The sequence below is a fragment of the Mesoplodon densirostris genome, chromosome 19 (assembly GCF_025265405.1).
Source record: "Mesoplodon densirostris isolate mMesDen1 chromosome 19, mMesDen1 primary haplotype, whole genome shotgun sequence".
In the NCBI taxonomy this organism is placed as follows: Eukaryota; Metazoa; Chordata; class Mammalia; order Artiodactyla; family Ziphiidae; genus Mesoplodon; species Mesoplodon densirostris.
This window is the reverse complement of record NC_082679.1, coordinates 1374686-1389199: the sequence shown is the minus strand read 5'-3', so window position 1 is coordinate 1389199 and position 14514 is coordinate 1374686. Positions and strand designations below refer to the sequence as shown.

The 14514-nt window shown below is 43.3% G+C and overlaps 2 protein-coding genes across 2 annotated transcripts; both read left to right on the top strand.

Moving 5' to 3' along the window:
• The first annotated feature begins 1444 nt into the window (after positions 1-1444).
• LOC132480648 (vomeronasal type-1 receptor 1-like) lies at positions 1445-2319 on the top strand. Its single transcript, XM_060085029.1, is given in 2 exon segments — positions 1445-1565; positions 1568-2319. Coding segments are annotated over 2 exon segments (873 nt in total).
• A 1824-nt stretch (positions 2320-4143) lies between these two features.
• On the top strand, positions 4144-12215 carry LOC132479864 (zinc finger protein 211-like). Its single transcript, XM_060083519.1, has 4 exons — positions 4144-4393; positions 5019-5057; positions 5672-5798; positions 10053-12215. The coding sequence occupies exons 2-4, from the start codon at positions 5025-5027 to the stop codon at positions 11366-11368; spliced, it is 1476 nt and encodes a 491-aa protein (XP_059939502.1). The 5' UTR covers positions 4144-4393; positions 5019-5024; the 3' UTR covers positions 11369-12215.
• The last annotated feature ends 2299 nt before the right edge of the window (positions 12216-14514 follow it).

The following is a 14514-nucleotide window of genomic DNA, read 5'->3' as shown; positions in this document are numbered from 1 at the left end:
AATTGTTTCTTTTCAATTTTTCTAACTTTTGATTAAACTGTGACGAATCTCTTGTATAATGCACTTATTAATTTTAAATATAAATATTTTCTTGAAATATAAACATGAGTAAATTTTTTAAATCTCCGTAGGGATTTTCCATAGATATGTTTCAGTACAAATGTATAGTCAAAACTATTTTTAAAAATGTACTTGGGGAATTTCCTGGCCGTCCTGTGGTCAGGACTCTGTGCTTCCACTGCCAGGGGCCCAGGTTGGATCCCTGGTTGGGGAACTAAGATCCTGAAAGCAGTGCAGTGCAGCCAAAAATAAAAAAAGTACTTTAAGTATTACTATTTTGTATGGATAGACTACAACTTTATTACACGAGATTTATATATTTGTTTTACTTTTGTCATTAAATTTGATTGATTGTTTTAATTTCATTTTGATATAATATAGTTTAATAAATAAGTAAAATATTTATATTTACCCCAAAGTCAAAATTATAATTGAGGTAAATTAATTCAGATATATCTAGTTTATATTCCTGTCCCTCCACATTGTTTAATCTCTGCCCGTCTATATCATTACTTATTGAAGGTTATAGTTCATTCTTTAATTGTTTTTAATGTAATTGTATAGATAGATAGGTAGAGAGAAAATGTGTATTTATCTACATTATTTACATTCTTATTCCTTCACAATCATAAGAATAATTGTAGAATACTAAACATCTCCTAACCCACTTGCCTTTTCTCACATAAGAATATATCCTGAAGGTAATTTCATACATGGAGGGAAATGATCTTCATTTGGTTCATGGCTGTAGGAAAATATGTTCTGTGAATGGTGCATCCTTTATTCAAATACTCCCTCATATGGACACTTGGATGAATTCCATCATAAGACCTTACTTAATAACCACTGCACCCATAAGTATGTACTTCTATAATCCAGTTAAAGTAAAAAAATGTGTTACCAAAAGAGAGGAAATCATGTGCTATGTTCAGCAGTAGATACAGCTGAGCAGAAGAAGGTGACACATTTATGTTCATTTATCTTTCTAGCATTTATTCATTTATTTCTATCTCAAATTAAAATCAATATCTCCTAGATATGAAAGTGAAGGGTTGGACTTCCCTGGTGGTGCAGTAGTTAAGAATCCACCTGCCAATGCAGGGGACACAGGTTCGAGCCCTGGTCCAGGAAGATCCCACATGCCGTGGAGCAACTAAGCCCATGTGCCACACTACTGAGCCCGCGTGCCACAACTACTGAAGCCCGCATGTCTAAAGCCCATGCTTTGCAACAAGAGAAGCCACCGCAGTGAGAAGCCCGCACGCCACAGCAGAGTAACCCCTGCTCACTACAACTAGAGAAAGCCCGCCGAAGACCCAACGCAGCCAAACATAAATTAAAAAAAAAAAAAAAAGTAGAAAGTTAAGGGCATGCCAACCTGGAAATGGAAATCATCTTCCTCACTCAGACTGGAGATGGGATCCTGGGAAACTCCTCCCTCCTTTGTCTTTTAAACTTCACTTTGTTGACTGGATAGGAGTTGAGATCCACAGATCAGATTATCAACCACTGGCCTTAGCCAACAACTTGTCTCTCTTCTCCAGAGGGATCCCAAAGACAACGGCAGCTTTTCGATTGAAATATTTCCTGGATGATGCTGGATGTAAACTTGTCTTCTATTTACACAAAGTGGCCAGAGGGGTTTCTCTCAGCACTACCAGTCTTCTGAGTGGTTTCCAGGCCATTAAATTTTGCCCCAGAACCTCTTTGTGGGTGGACTTCAGAATTCGATCCACAAAGTGTATTGGCTTCTGTAGTTTTCTTTTCTGGATCCTACAACTCTTGGTAAATGTCTGCATTCCTATTAGAGTAATTGGCCCAAGAAGTAGCAAAAATATAAGTGTAAAAACAAATTATGGATACCGTTCCCCACTCATGCCTGATAAATTTATCAGCTTATTACGTGCAGTTATATTATCTTACATGGATGTTATATGTTTGGGCTTCATGATCTGGACTAGTGGGTACATGGTCCTTTTCCTGCACAGGTACAAGCAACAAGTCCGACACATTCACAGCAACAGACTCTCCCCCAGACCTTCCCATGAGGCTAGAGCCACATGCACCACCCTGATTATAGCGAGCTCCTTTGTCTACTTTTATTGTCTCTCTTCCATTTTGAGTCTTTGCATTACTCTTATTGTGAATCCAAAGCAGTGGTTAATGGACACGTCTGTGCTAATAGAATCATTTTCCCTGCTTTCCTTTGTGTGCATCAGCAGTGACACCCATGTCTCTAAGTTCTTCCGTGATTTCTGAACCAGGAAAAAAAGTTTCCTAATCTATCTCAAATAGCTATAAGTCTTCTGATTTCTCCAGTTGGATCAATATTAATTTGTATTTTTAATTTTTTAAATTACATGATTCTTGGTCCAAATTATTCTGCTAGAATTGGTGATATAATAGTAAGAACAACCCTCGTTAAATGAGCAGACAAGAGATCTATACACAAATTATGAATTCCCTTTTACTAAACAAACAAAAAAATAGGAATATATAGATATATAGATATATATATGAATACACAGGCAAACACAGAGAGATACATTCATGTGCAGACAGAATTCAAAAAAGTTACCATGGCATAAACATTGCTTTTCTCCACAAGATAGAATTATCAGACTTTTCACCTTGTTAAACGAGAAACAACAGCCTCTAAGTGGAATCACTCATGCTAACACCAAGACTTAATACCTAACATAGCTGCAGTTACAACCTTCCCCAGAAATGTAATCAGAAGCACTAAGTGTGGAATTGTCTGGTCGGTACCAATGGGACCATTTGTCACATGGGCCCTCTCCACTTCTCAAAGGAAGATGAGGTAACCCACCTCAAAAGAACTTTTTTCTCCAAAGGGAGATGACCTTATGTGAAATAAAGTTTTTTTCTGTTTATGACTTCCCTGTGTTGCCTTTAAAAACCTTTCTCTTTCCGTGGCGCTTTGGAGCTCCTCTCTACTTGCTACATATGATGCTGCCAGATTCATGAACCATTCAATACACACATTTAGATCTTTGACATGTAGTCAGTTGAATTTTGTTTATCAACAACTTGCTATTTTATAAATGTACAGAGAGTAGTACTCCTTAATAAACAATAGCCAATGTTATATTTCATACAAGAGAAACTGTCAGCTGTGTAGTACAAAAAGGAATATGCATATGTGAAACAGATTTATGGTTTTTGTTTTTTTTTTATTTTTTTGCGGTTCACGGGCCTCTCACTGTTGTGGCCTCTCCCATTGCGGAGCCCAGGCTCCGGACGCAAAGGCTCAGCGGCCATGGCTCACGGGACCAGCCGCTCCATGGCATGTGGGATCTTCCCGGACCAGGGCACGAACCTGTATCCCTGCATCGGCAGGAGGACTCTCAACCACTGCGCCACCAGGGAAGCCCCAGATTAATGTTTTTTAGATAAAATGATTTAATGTTTTATGGTGTTTCTCACTGAGTTGGGCATAATCATTAATCATTGACTACCAGAAAGGAGAGGCCCGGATCCCACCACAACCGGCTTCATCAGAGCCGTCCAATATGCCTCCTCTATCTTGTCTACTGTGGCCCAGGTGATTTTTTTTTTTTTTCCTTTAAATTCCCGGACAAAACGTACTAAAGCTCACAAAAATGACTTTAATGCCTCAGTCTGCGTGCATTTACAGGACAATAGGATAATGTATAATCACTTGCATCTACCAGACAATGTTCACATCCACCAGAAAATGTTCGCATGGAATCCGAATTTCTAAACACTTCAGAGATCAATAGCATTGAAGGGTTTCTAAATGCACTTCGGACTCCCCAGAAACTGGCCTTCGCCCCTTTGAGAGGAAGCGAAGCTTCTCTCCGACCTAGAAGAACAAGGCCTACAGCTCTGAGCAGCCCCGGGGCATTGCTAGACCCTTTCCCTGGGAGATTCCAGCAAAGGCGCCGCTCCTGCGGGCCTGTGTGACGGCGGGAACTCCATTACCCAGAAAGCGATGCGCTGAGCGGCAGCGACGAACACCCAATGAACATCCAGACTTTCGGCATTTCCGGGAGGGCGCACTGGGCGAAGGCGGGACTTCCTGTATCTTGTGGCGGTCATTTTGGCGGTCCTCGGGGTCAGAAGGCCGAGAGCGCAGAGTCGGCATTGAGGTGACAGACAGAGAAGGCGCGGGAAGAGGCTTTGTCCCCAGTGACTAGAGGCGGTTCTATAGTCGGGCACATCGCCGCTTGCGGGGCCGGTCTGGAGACGTTGGTGCCCGGTCCGTTCGGAACGCTCGGCTGTCCCCTCTCTGCCCCGGTTTGTGGCTCAGGTGGCGGCGGCGGCGGCGCCGCCGAGGGACCCGCCTCAGGTAAACGCTCGTCCTCCGGGCTCTCACCGTCCTCACCCCACCAGACACTAAAGCCCCGAATGCGGGGCGCCTGCTCTCGTGCCCGCAGCCCAGGCCGCGGTGTCCAGGACGGTGAGGCGGCCGTGGGTGGGGCCCTGTTTCTGACAGACGGTGTGATGGCGCGTGGCAGAGGGTCACAGGCGGAGGGACCGGCAGGTGCAAAGGCTGGGAGGTCGGATTGAGCCGGGAGGATTGGGGAAACCTGGGGTCCGTGTTGCTTCTGCAGGGAACAAAGTGTGGGTAGAGTCGCACCTGCAGTGACAGGCTGAGGAGTTGTACCTTCCTCCTTGGGGCGCTTGGAGCCATGGAAATTTTTGCGGAAAAGAGACATGATCCAAGTTAAGTTTGAAAAAATCCCCAGAGTCTGTTCAGTGGAAGCACAAATTGTAGGGCTGCTGAGAACATTGAGGCAGAGGGTGCTTGGGGTTTTTTCCCCAAGGACACAAAACTGCCGAGAGTCAATACAGAGGTTAGATGGTCGGCCCGAGATTACCTGGCTCTGGTGACCCCCAGGGGTGCAGGGAAAGCCTGAGCCCCTGGTAGGATGCCATGCTGACTTCCCTCTAAGACCTGCCTCTTCCCACAGGTTTCCATGGCTGCAGAAGTGCTTTTGGAACCTAATCAGGTAAGTGGCGGTTTCGTCCTCCGTCGCTGGTCCCAACCCCTATTTTCTCCAAATTTGTGGTGTCATGAGACTTGTCACCTGCCATTTTCCCAGCCCTTGGGTGTGGGGACCTTAGGGAATCCTAGCTCAGGGTCCTGAGTTGAGTCCGGGGGTTTGATGGAGGGGTTCCCATTTCAGGCCACCAGTGGAAAGAGATGTGGAAGCTTATCACAAAAACGGGAAGTGCTTGGAGGCGAGGCTAAGCTGGTTCAGGGAATTGCAGGTCTCCTTCCTTTCTGGTGAGAACAAACTGGGTGTGGGGAGTAAGAGTCAGACTTGGAATGACTGCCTGTGAGGTTAGGCATCTGTTCTGCAGGCAGTGGGAGGTCTGGATCAGATGAGGGAGGTGTCCGCATCTAGGTCTTAACAGGCTCCATCTGGTTGCAGAGTGGACAGCAGAGTGAGCACGTGCTTAATGGGAGTATGAGAAGACGCAGACATCAATGGCATTAGGGCCTGGGATCTCCTCTGAGATCTTAGGAGGAGGATGGACATGGGGTAGGTGTGTGAGGAGATAGACTGTGGGTCTTCAGGAGTGAGGCTGTTGATGATTTCATCTGTCTCTATCCTGGCAGGGAAGTGTGACCTTTGAGGATGTGGCCTTGTATTTCTCCTGGGAGGAATGGGCTCTCCTTGATGAGGCTCAGAGATGCCTGTACCACGATGTGATGCTGGAGAATTTTGCGCTTACGTCTTCATTGGGTAAGCTCTTACACCTGCCCCTATGCCCTGGGCAAGGCTTGGCCTTTCTCTTTTCTCCAGGGTCAGGTATGTCTCCATCTAAACCATGGGCACTGCTTCCTTCCCCAGTTGCCTGGGTATGTGCTGTGGTTCAAGGGGTGAGCTGAGTGCATGCCTACTTCTCATCCTTATCACTCCAGCACCTCCTGCCCCGAAGCTTCACAGGGAAGGATTAGGTCTCGCTGTTCTTTAGGTCAGCCTAATGGATCCCACCTGTCATGCCCTCTCTCTTGCTGGGTGACTGTCTAGCACCATGGCACCCTGGTATGTCTCCCTTCCTATAGCTTACATTTATTTTTTTCCTGACTGTGTCAGGAATTGTAGTCACTTTCATAGTCACTGCTTACACAAATGTTCTTGAGAGGTCCTTTGCTTAGGTTCTTTTTACTTTATTTTGTAAAGGTTTATGTTTCTTTCTCTTGTTTTAAAATATTTAATCAATTTATTTATTTATCTTGTATTTTCTTTTGGCTACCCCCGGTCTTCGTTGTGGCACGCGGGATCTTCGTTGTGGTGCACGGGCTCTTCATTGTGGCACGTGAGCTTCTCTCTCGTTGTGGCATGCAGGTTTTCTCTCTCTAGTTGTGGCAAACGGGGTCCAGAGCACGTGGGCTTTGCAGTTGTGGCATGTGGACTCCAGAGCGCGTGGGCTCTGTAGTTGAGATGCGTGGGCTTAGTTGCCCCGCAGCATGTGGGACCTTAGTTCCCCAACCAGAGATCCAACCCATGTCCCCTGCATTGTAAGGTGGATTCTATACCACTGGACCACCAGGGAAGTCTCTTTATTTCAGTTGTGGCAAAATATACAAAACAGAATATTTACACTTCTAAGTGGCATTTAGTACACTCTCATTGTGCAACCATCACAGTCATGCATCCACAGAACTTTTTCATCTTCAGACTGAAACTCTGTTCCCCTTAATCAGTAACTTACCCCATCTACTGACAACCACCATTCTACTTTCTGTAAATATGAATTTTCCTATTATGAGTATCCCATGTGGGTGGAGTCAGACAGTAGTTCTCCTTTGATGTCTGGCCTACTTTACTTAGCATAATATCTTAAAGGTTCATCTATGTTGTAGTATGTGTCAGAATTTGCTTCCTTTTTATGACTGAATAACATTGTATATACCACGTTTTGTTTACCCATTATTCTATCAGTAGACAGTTGGGTGCTTTTGCCTTTGGCTCTTGTGAATTATGGTGTTATGAACATGGGTGTGCAGATATCTTTTAGTGTCCCTGCTTCAGTTCTTTTTGAGTATATACCCAGAATCAGAATTGCTGCATCTTATGAGAGTTCTTTTTTAAATTTTTTGAAGAATCACCATACTGTTTTCCATAGCAGCTTCACAAAGGTTCCAATTTCTCCCATGCTTGCCTACACTTCTTTTCTGTTTTTTTTTTTTGAGTAATAACCATCCTAACTAATGTGAAGTGGTATCTCATTGTGTTTTGATTTGCATTTCCTTGACACCCTAGTGATGCTGAACATCTTTTCATGCACTTATTGCCCATTTGTATATCTTCTTTGGAGAAATGTCTGTTCAAGTCTTTTGCCAATTTTTGAATCAAGTTGCTTGGTTTTTTTGTTGTTGAGTTTTAGGAATTCTCTATATATTCTGAATGTTAACCCTTCATCAGATAGGTGATTTGCAGATATTTTCTCCTATTCTATGAGTTGCCATTTATTATGTTCATAGCATCCTTTGATGTACTAAAGGTTTTCATTTTGATGAAATCCAGTTTGTATTTCTTTTGTTCCTTGTGCATTTGTCGTATCCAAGGAATCATTGCCAAATGCGGTGTCATGAAGCTTTTGCACTATGTTTTCTTAAGAGTTTTCTAGTTGTAGCTCTTAAGATCTTTGATGCATTTTTAGTTAATTTGTATACCTGGTATCCATCCAACCTCCTTCTTATGCATGTGGATATTCAGTTTTCCCAGCATCATGTGTTAAAAAGTCTGCCCTTCCCCATTGAATGTTCTTGGCCTCCTTGTTGCAAATCATTTGACTGCATATGCAAGAGTTTACTTCTGAGCTCTTTATTCTGTCCCATTGGTCTATATGTCTGCCTTGATTCCAGTATCACACTGTTTTGATTACTGTAGCTTTTCAGTAATATTTGAAATTTAGAATTGTGACTCCTCCACCTTTGTTCTTCTTTTTCAATATTGTTTTGGCAATTTGGTGTCCCTTGAGATTCCATATGAATTTTAGGATGAATTTTTCTATTATTGCAGAAAACATCACTGGAATATTGATAGGAATTGCATTGAATATCTAGATGGCTTGGATAGTATTGACATCTTCACAGTGTTAAGTCTTCCAGTCCATGAGTATAGAAATCTTTCCATTTATTGTCTGTATTTTTTTTTAGCTGTGTTTTGTAGTTTTTACTGTACAAATCTTACTTCCTTGGTTAAGTTTATTTCTAAGTATTTTATTCTTTTGACACGTACTTTTTTTTTGGTTGTGCCAAATCTTAGCTTAGTTGCGGCTGGTGGGCTCCTTAGATGTGGCGTGCGAACTCTTAGTTGCAGCATGCACATGGGATCTAGTTCCCTGACCAGGGATTCAACCCACGTCCCCTGCATTGGGAGGTGAATTCTTAACCACTGCACCACCAGGGAAGTCCCTTGACAGGTACTTTTATATGTGGAATTGTTTTCTTAGTTCCCCGTTCAGATTGTTCATGGTTAGTGTATCGAAATATAACTGATTTTTTTCATTTTGTATTTATATCTTCTTCCTTTGCAAACTTCAATTATTCTAACAGTTTTATGGTGGAATCTTTAAGATGTCATGAGCTGTAGTGAGCTTTACTTCTTCCTTTCTCTTTTGGATGCCTATTTGTCTTTCTTGCCTAATTGCTATGTCTAGAATTTCTAATACTGTGTTGAATAGTAGTGGTGAAAGCTGGCATTCTTTTCTTATTAGTGATCTTGGAGGAATAGTTTTCGGTCTTTTACCATTGAGTTTAATATTTGCTGTGGGTTTTAATTTTTTTGCTTCCATTATGTTAAGCTAGTTTCCTTCTATTCATAGTTTGTTGAGTATTTTCATCATAAGAGGGTGATAAATTTTGTGAGATGGTTTTTGTACATTGATTGAGGTGATAATTTTTTTTCTTACTGTTAAAATGACATATTATGCTGATTAATTTTGTATATTGAACCATCCTGGCATTCTAGAAATAAATCCCAGGTGTTTATGGTGTATAATCTTTTTACTATGCAGCTGAATACAGTTTGCTAGTATTTTGTTGATCAATTTTGCACCGATAATCATCAAATATATTGCCCCGTAGGTTTCTTGTAGTGTCTTTGCCTGTTTTTTTTTTTTTTTTTTTTTTTAATTTTTTAATTTTTTTGCAGTACGCGGGCCTCTCACTGCTGCGGCCTCCCCCGTTGCGGAGCACAGGCTCCGGACGCGCAGGCTCAGTGGCTATGGCTCACGGGCCCAGCCGCTCCGCGGCATATGGGATCCTCCCAGACCGGGGCACGAACCCGTATCCCCTGCATCGGCAGGCAGACTCTCAACCACTTGCGCCACCAGGGAGGCCCTAACACTAGTCATTTTTATTCTGACTCCAGCTGAGACTATTCCCCACCTCTCTGGACTGTTTACCTCACTGATTCCTCACACTGTTCCCTCCTCAGTGCTTTCAAACACTTTGTAGTGTCCTAAAGAGTGCATGTGTCTAATAATCCTTAAACACCTGTTACCTTTTTTTCAGTCAGATTTTTCTGGGCCTGAACAAGACTTCTGGACAGCATCACATGTCATCAGCAGATATAATCCTGCTAAAAGCCATTGACAGGACTTCCCTGGCAGTGCAGTGGCTAAGACTCCACGCTTCCACTGCAGTGGTCACGGGTTCAGTCCCTGGTTGGGGAACTAACATCCTGCATGCCGCATGGCATGGCCAAAAAAAGAAAAGCTGTTGAGAGAAGAATAAGCTGTAGAATATGCCTTTCCCCTGGGCCACACCCTTTACTCATGTCCTGTGCCTAGTGAGGCCTACACCATCCTGTGACCTTAGGGACCCAGTAGGGCACAGCAGTTGCTTCCTCAAGCTGACCCCAACTTCCTTTTCCTGAAAACAGTTTCATGGACTGATTCTTTGATGTGTCGAGTTACATTTGTGGTGATTTTGCTCCCTCTCAATGAGGTTAACATGTACTTCATCATCACTTGTTTGCTTTCAGGCTGTTGGCACGGAGTAGAAGATAAGGAAGCACCTTCTCAAGAGAGCATTTCTGTAGAAGGAGTGTCACAGATCAAGACTCTCAAGGCAGGTTCGTCTCCCCAGAAGGCCCAGCCCTTTGAGATGTGGGGCCCAATCTTGGGAGATACTTCGCACTTGCCTGAGCACCAGGGCACACATCTTGGGCAGAAACCATACGCGTGTGGGAATCGATTCTATTTCTCTGCCAACCTTCAACAGTATCAAGGGCAGCACATTGGAGAGATACCCATCAGAAGTTCCGTGGACAGAGCCTTGTTTATAAAGAGCCACACAACCTATGTGTCAGGGAAATCCTTTTCCTGTAGAGAGATAGGGAAAGACTTCATAACCAGCACAAGATTTTTCCATCAACCAGTCACTCACACTGAAGAGAACCCAAACAACAATAATGAGTGTGAGGCTGTCTTTCACAGTGGAAAAATGCATCACAACTGGGGAGAAGGCAGGAAAGCCTTTAGCTTCACAGACAAACTTGTTGAGGACCAAGGAGTCCACACTAGAGAAGGGCTTTATAATTGCAGCAAATGTGGAAAAGCCTGTACCCGAAGATGGAACCTCATTGAGCACCAGAAAGTCCACACTGGAGAAAGACCTTATAAATGCCATGAATGTGGGAAGTCCTTTACCCAAAGCTACAGCCTCAATAGCCATAGGAAAGCTCACACTGGAGAAAAACTTTATGAATACAGGGAATGTGGAAAATCTTTTAGTCAAAGATCCAACCTCATTCAGCATCAGAGAGGTCACCCTGGAGAACGGCTTCATCAGTGTGATGAATGTGGAAAATCCTTTAGCCGAAGCTCCACTCTCATTCACCACAGGAGACTTCATACTGGAGAAAGACCTTATGAGTGCAGTAAATGTGGGAAATCCTTTAAGCAAAGCTCTAGCCTCAGTTCACATCGGAAGGTCCACACAGGAGAAAGGCCTTATGAGTGTCAGGAGTGTGGAAAATCATTTAGCTGCAAATCTAACCTCATTATCCACCTGAGAGTTCACACTGGAGAAAAGCCTTATGAGTGTCAGGAATGTGGAAAATCCTTTAGCTGCAAATCTAACCTCATTAACCACCTGAGAGTTCACACTGGAGAAAGGCCTTATGATTGTGGAGAGTGTGGAAAATCCTTTAGTCAAAGATCCATCCTCATTCAACATCAGAGAATTCATACTGGAGAAAGGCCTTATGAATGCCATGAATGTGGGAAATCTTTTAGCCGAAAGTTTAGTCTCATTTACCACCAGAGAGTTCACACTGGAGAACGACCTCATCAGTGAAGAGAATGTGGGAAATCTTTTAGCTGCAAATCTAACCTCGTTGAACACCTGAGAATTCACACTGGAGAAAGGCCTTGTGAGTGTGGGGACTGTGGAAAATCCTTTAGCCAAAGTTCCAGCCTCATTCAACATTAGAGAGTTCATAGTGGAAGATGTCTTACGAGTGCAGTGAATGAAGGTAATCTGTTAGCTGCTAATCTGATCTCATTCAATACCAGAGGCTTCAGACTAGTGAAGAGCCGTAGATATGCTGGGATGTACAGTTCTAGTATAATTACACTGGAGGAGAGAAGTTGTGAGGGAGCCATCTGCCTGAATTAAAGCCCATATATCCGAAAGTCTGCAGTGGGGAGATTGCCCTAAAGTTCCAGGTATGTGAGAATCTTTAAGGAACTGTGTTATAATTTCTTACCTGCCCAGGACCCTTGCCAGCTTTATGTCAGTGCCATCTATGGCAGAATTCATTTCACCTCTATCACCTGGGTGGTCCACAGTGTGCAAAAGTTACCTCCCAACATACTCAGGGAAGCTGACCTGTGTCCCATCCCCATTTGCAGGGGAAGTAATGAGTAGTCTTAGCTCTTACGGGGTCCTCATTCCCTTCTCATTTCCAAAGTAGGGCCTGGACCCGACCTAGTCTGGGCCCAGTGGACCCTGTCTGAGTTCTATTGGTGACTTGTCGGGAAGCACTGCATTTTCAGGGACACGTTAGTTTCTGGTGACACTTCTCTTGGATTTTCCCAGCCTCCGAGTCACGAAGCTGGGAACTGCATGCCCCTTATTGCTCTGCATTTTGTAATAATAAAGGCATCAATGTTTAAGCCACCTTTGCTCTTGGGGTTCTATTCACTGTGTGAGGTGATCTGAAAACAACTGGGCTCTACCAGCATTAAGGACTGCACAGCTCTCGGGGGGGAGTCCCATGCTTTGTGTGCCTCACATATCAGTATGATTAAGAATATAGTTCTCAGGCTTCCCTGGTGGCTCAGTGGTTGGGAATCTGCTTGCCGATGCAGGGGATGCGGGTTCATGCCCCCGTCTGGGAGGATCCCACATGCCGCGGAGCGGCTGGGCCTGTGAGCCTTGCCCGCTGAGCCTGCGTGTCCGGAGCCTGTGCTCCGCAACGGGAGAGGCCGCAGCGGTGAGAGGTCCGCGTACCACAAAAAAAAAAAGAATATAGCTCTCTTTCTGGTTTTGGCCTAATGTACATTGTTGCCCAGGGTCTCCTAGGAAAGACTGCAGGGTTTCAGGGTCCTAATTTGTGGTCTGGGTATCAGGGTTTTTTATGGGCTCAGAAAACACCCTGAGGAGCCAGGAAGTTATGACAGCCTCCAGTGCTTCTGATAACAGCACAAATTTTTTTTCTTATTCACAGTAAATATCACATACTGCTCAGCAGTTATCCTGCAAAAGACCCGCATGCCCTGATCCCCAGAGTTTACTAGATAATGCCACTGTAAGACTAGGGCCAGGGGGAACCATCTCGGTAAAGGAACCCTGGAGCGGGGGAGAGTGCAGTGAAGTAGATGGAGTGTGCCCCTTCTAAAATTGCATCAACAAATGCTCCATTGACTGTAACTGTGCAGTATCAGTGGGCACAGATGCCCAGAAATTCTCAGAACCTCCAGGCAAGTGTATCTTTTGTAGCTGAGGTCACTGTGAAAGAAAATAAACTATTGGTTTTCTGGATTCCTATAGCCTCTCTTGGATGTTCAGCTAAAGGCCATTGCTACACAGAGAAACAAGCATAGAGAGAAAGGCGATCCCTTGGTCCTGGGTCCCCAACCCACTGGCCTCGGACCGGCACCGATCCTCGGCCTGCTAGGAAGTGGGCTGCACACAGGAGCTGAGCGGTGGGCAAGTGAGTGAAGCTTCATCTGCTGCTCCCCATTGCTCACGTTACTGCCTGAACCATCACACACCCCACCTCACCCCCAACCCTTCCCCTGTCTGTTGAAACATTGTCTTCCACGAAACCGGTGCCTGGTGCCAAAAAGGTTGGGGACCGCTGCCTTAGTCCACAGTGTGGCTCTGTGACCAGCCAGCATTCCTGTTAACTCAGGTGGGAAGGAATCTATTACTCATCAGTATTTGCTACCACTAAGGCAAGGCTGCTCCTGCAAGGTCATCAGAAAAGAGAGGCAATATAGGATTGCCAGGCCTGATTTTCTGAAAAGAGTGGGATATCTATATTTTTCTTTTGAACCATTTTGTAAATTTTTATTCATGTATAGTCAACATGCAATATAATGTATCTATTTGAAGTATACAATTTAAATTTTACATACATATAAACCCATGAAACCTCATCATAATCACAATAATGAACGTCTCTCACCCTCAGTTTACCTCAGGCCCGTCTCCACCCCAGGGCTCTAGGCCATCATTGATTTACCTTTATTTATAATAGATTATTTTGTATTTTCTAGAATTTTATATGATTTTATTCATAAAATGTTTACTTTTTTTTTCTGGTTTCGTTCACGGTTCATTATTATTTTCAGATTCTTCAATGATCCATAGTAGTTCATTCTTTTTATTGCTGAGTAGTATCTTTTCTATACTTATACCATTTGTTTATTCATTTGTCTGGTTAAGAGAATTTGGGTTACTTCCAGTTTGGGCTGTTGTGAGTAAAGGTGCTAGAACATTTGTGTGTAATTCTATATGTATGTATGTATTTTCACTTGCCTTGTGTCAGTAACTCAGTATAATGCCTGAGTCATAGAATAGGTGAATGTTTAACTTACAAAACTGCCAAATGGTGACCTAAAATTATGGTTTGCTTTTGTATACCCACCAGGTTTATGTAAAATGCTTCCACATTCTTGCCAATACTTGGTATTATCAGTCTTTCAAATTTATACTTTTAGTAAGGAAGCAGTAGTTTTAGTTACATCTCCCTAAGGATTCATGGTGTTGAACATTTTTTTCATGTGTTTATTTGCCATCTGTTTACCTTCTTGGTAAAATATCTGTTTATATCTTATGCTTATTTTACTTTTTTATGTTGTGACTATTTCCCTTTTCATTAACAAGTAATCTCATTTTTGTTCCTCAATTTTTGTGCATTCTGTACAATGTAATTACTGCATACACCATATACTTACAATTTTAATCTGCATTGTTCCTATATTCTTTTTTTA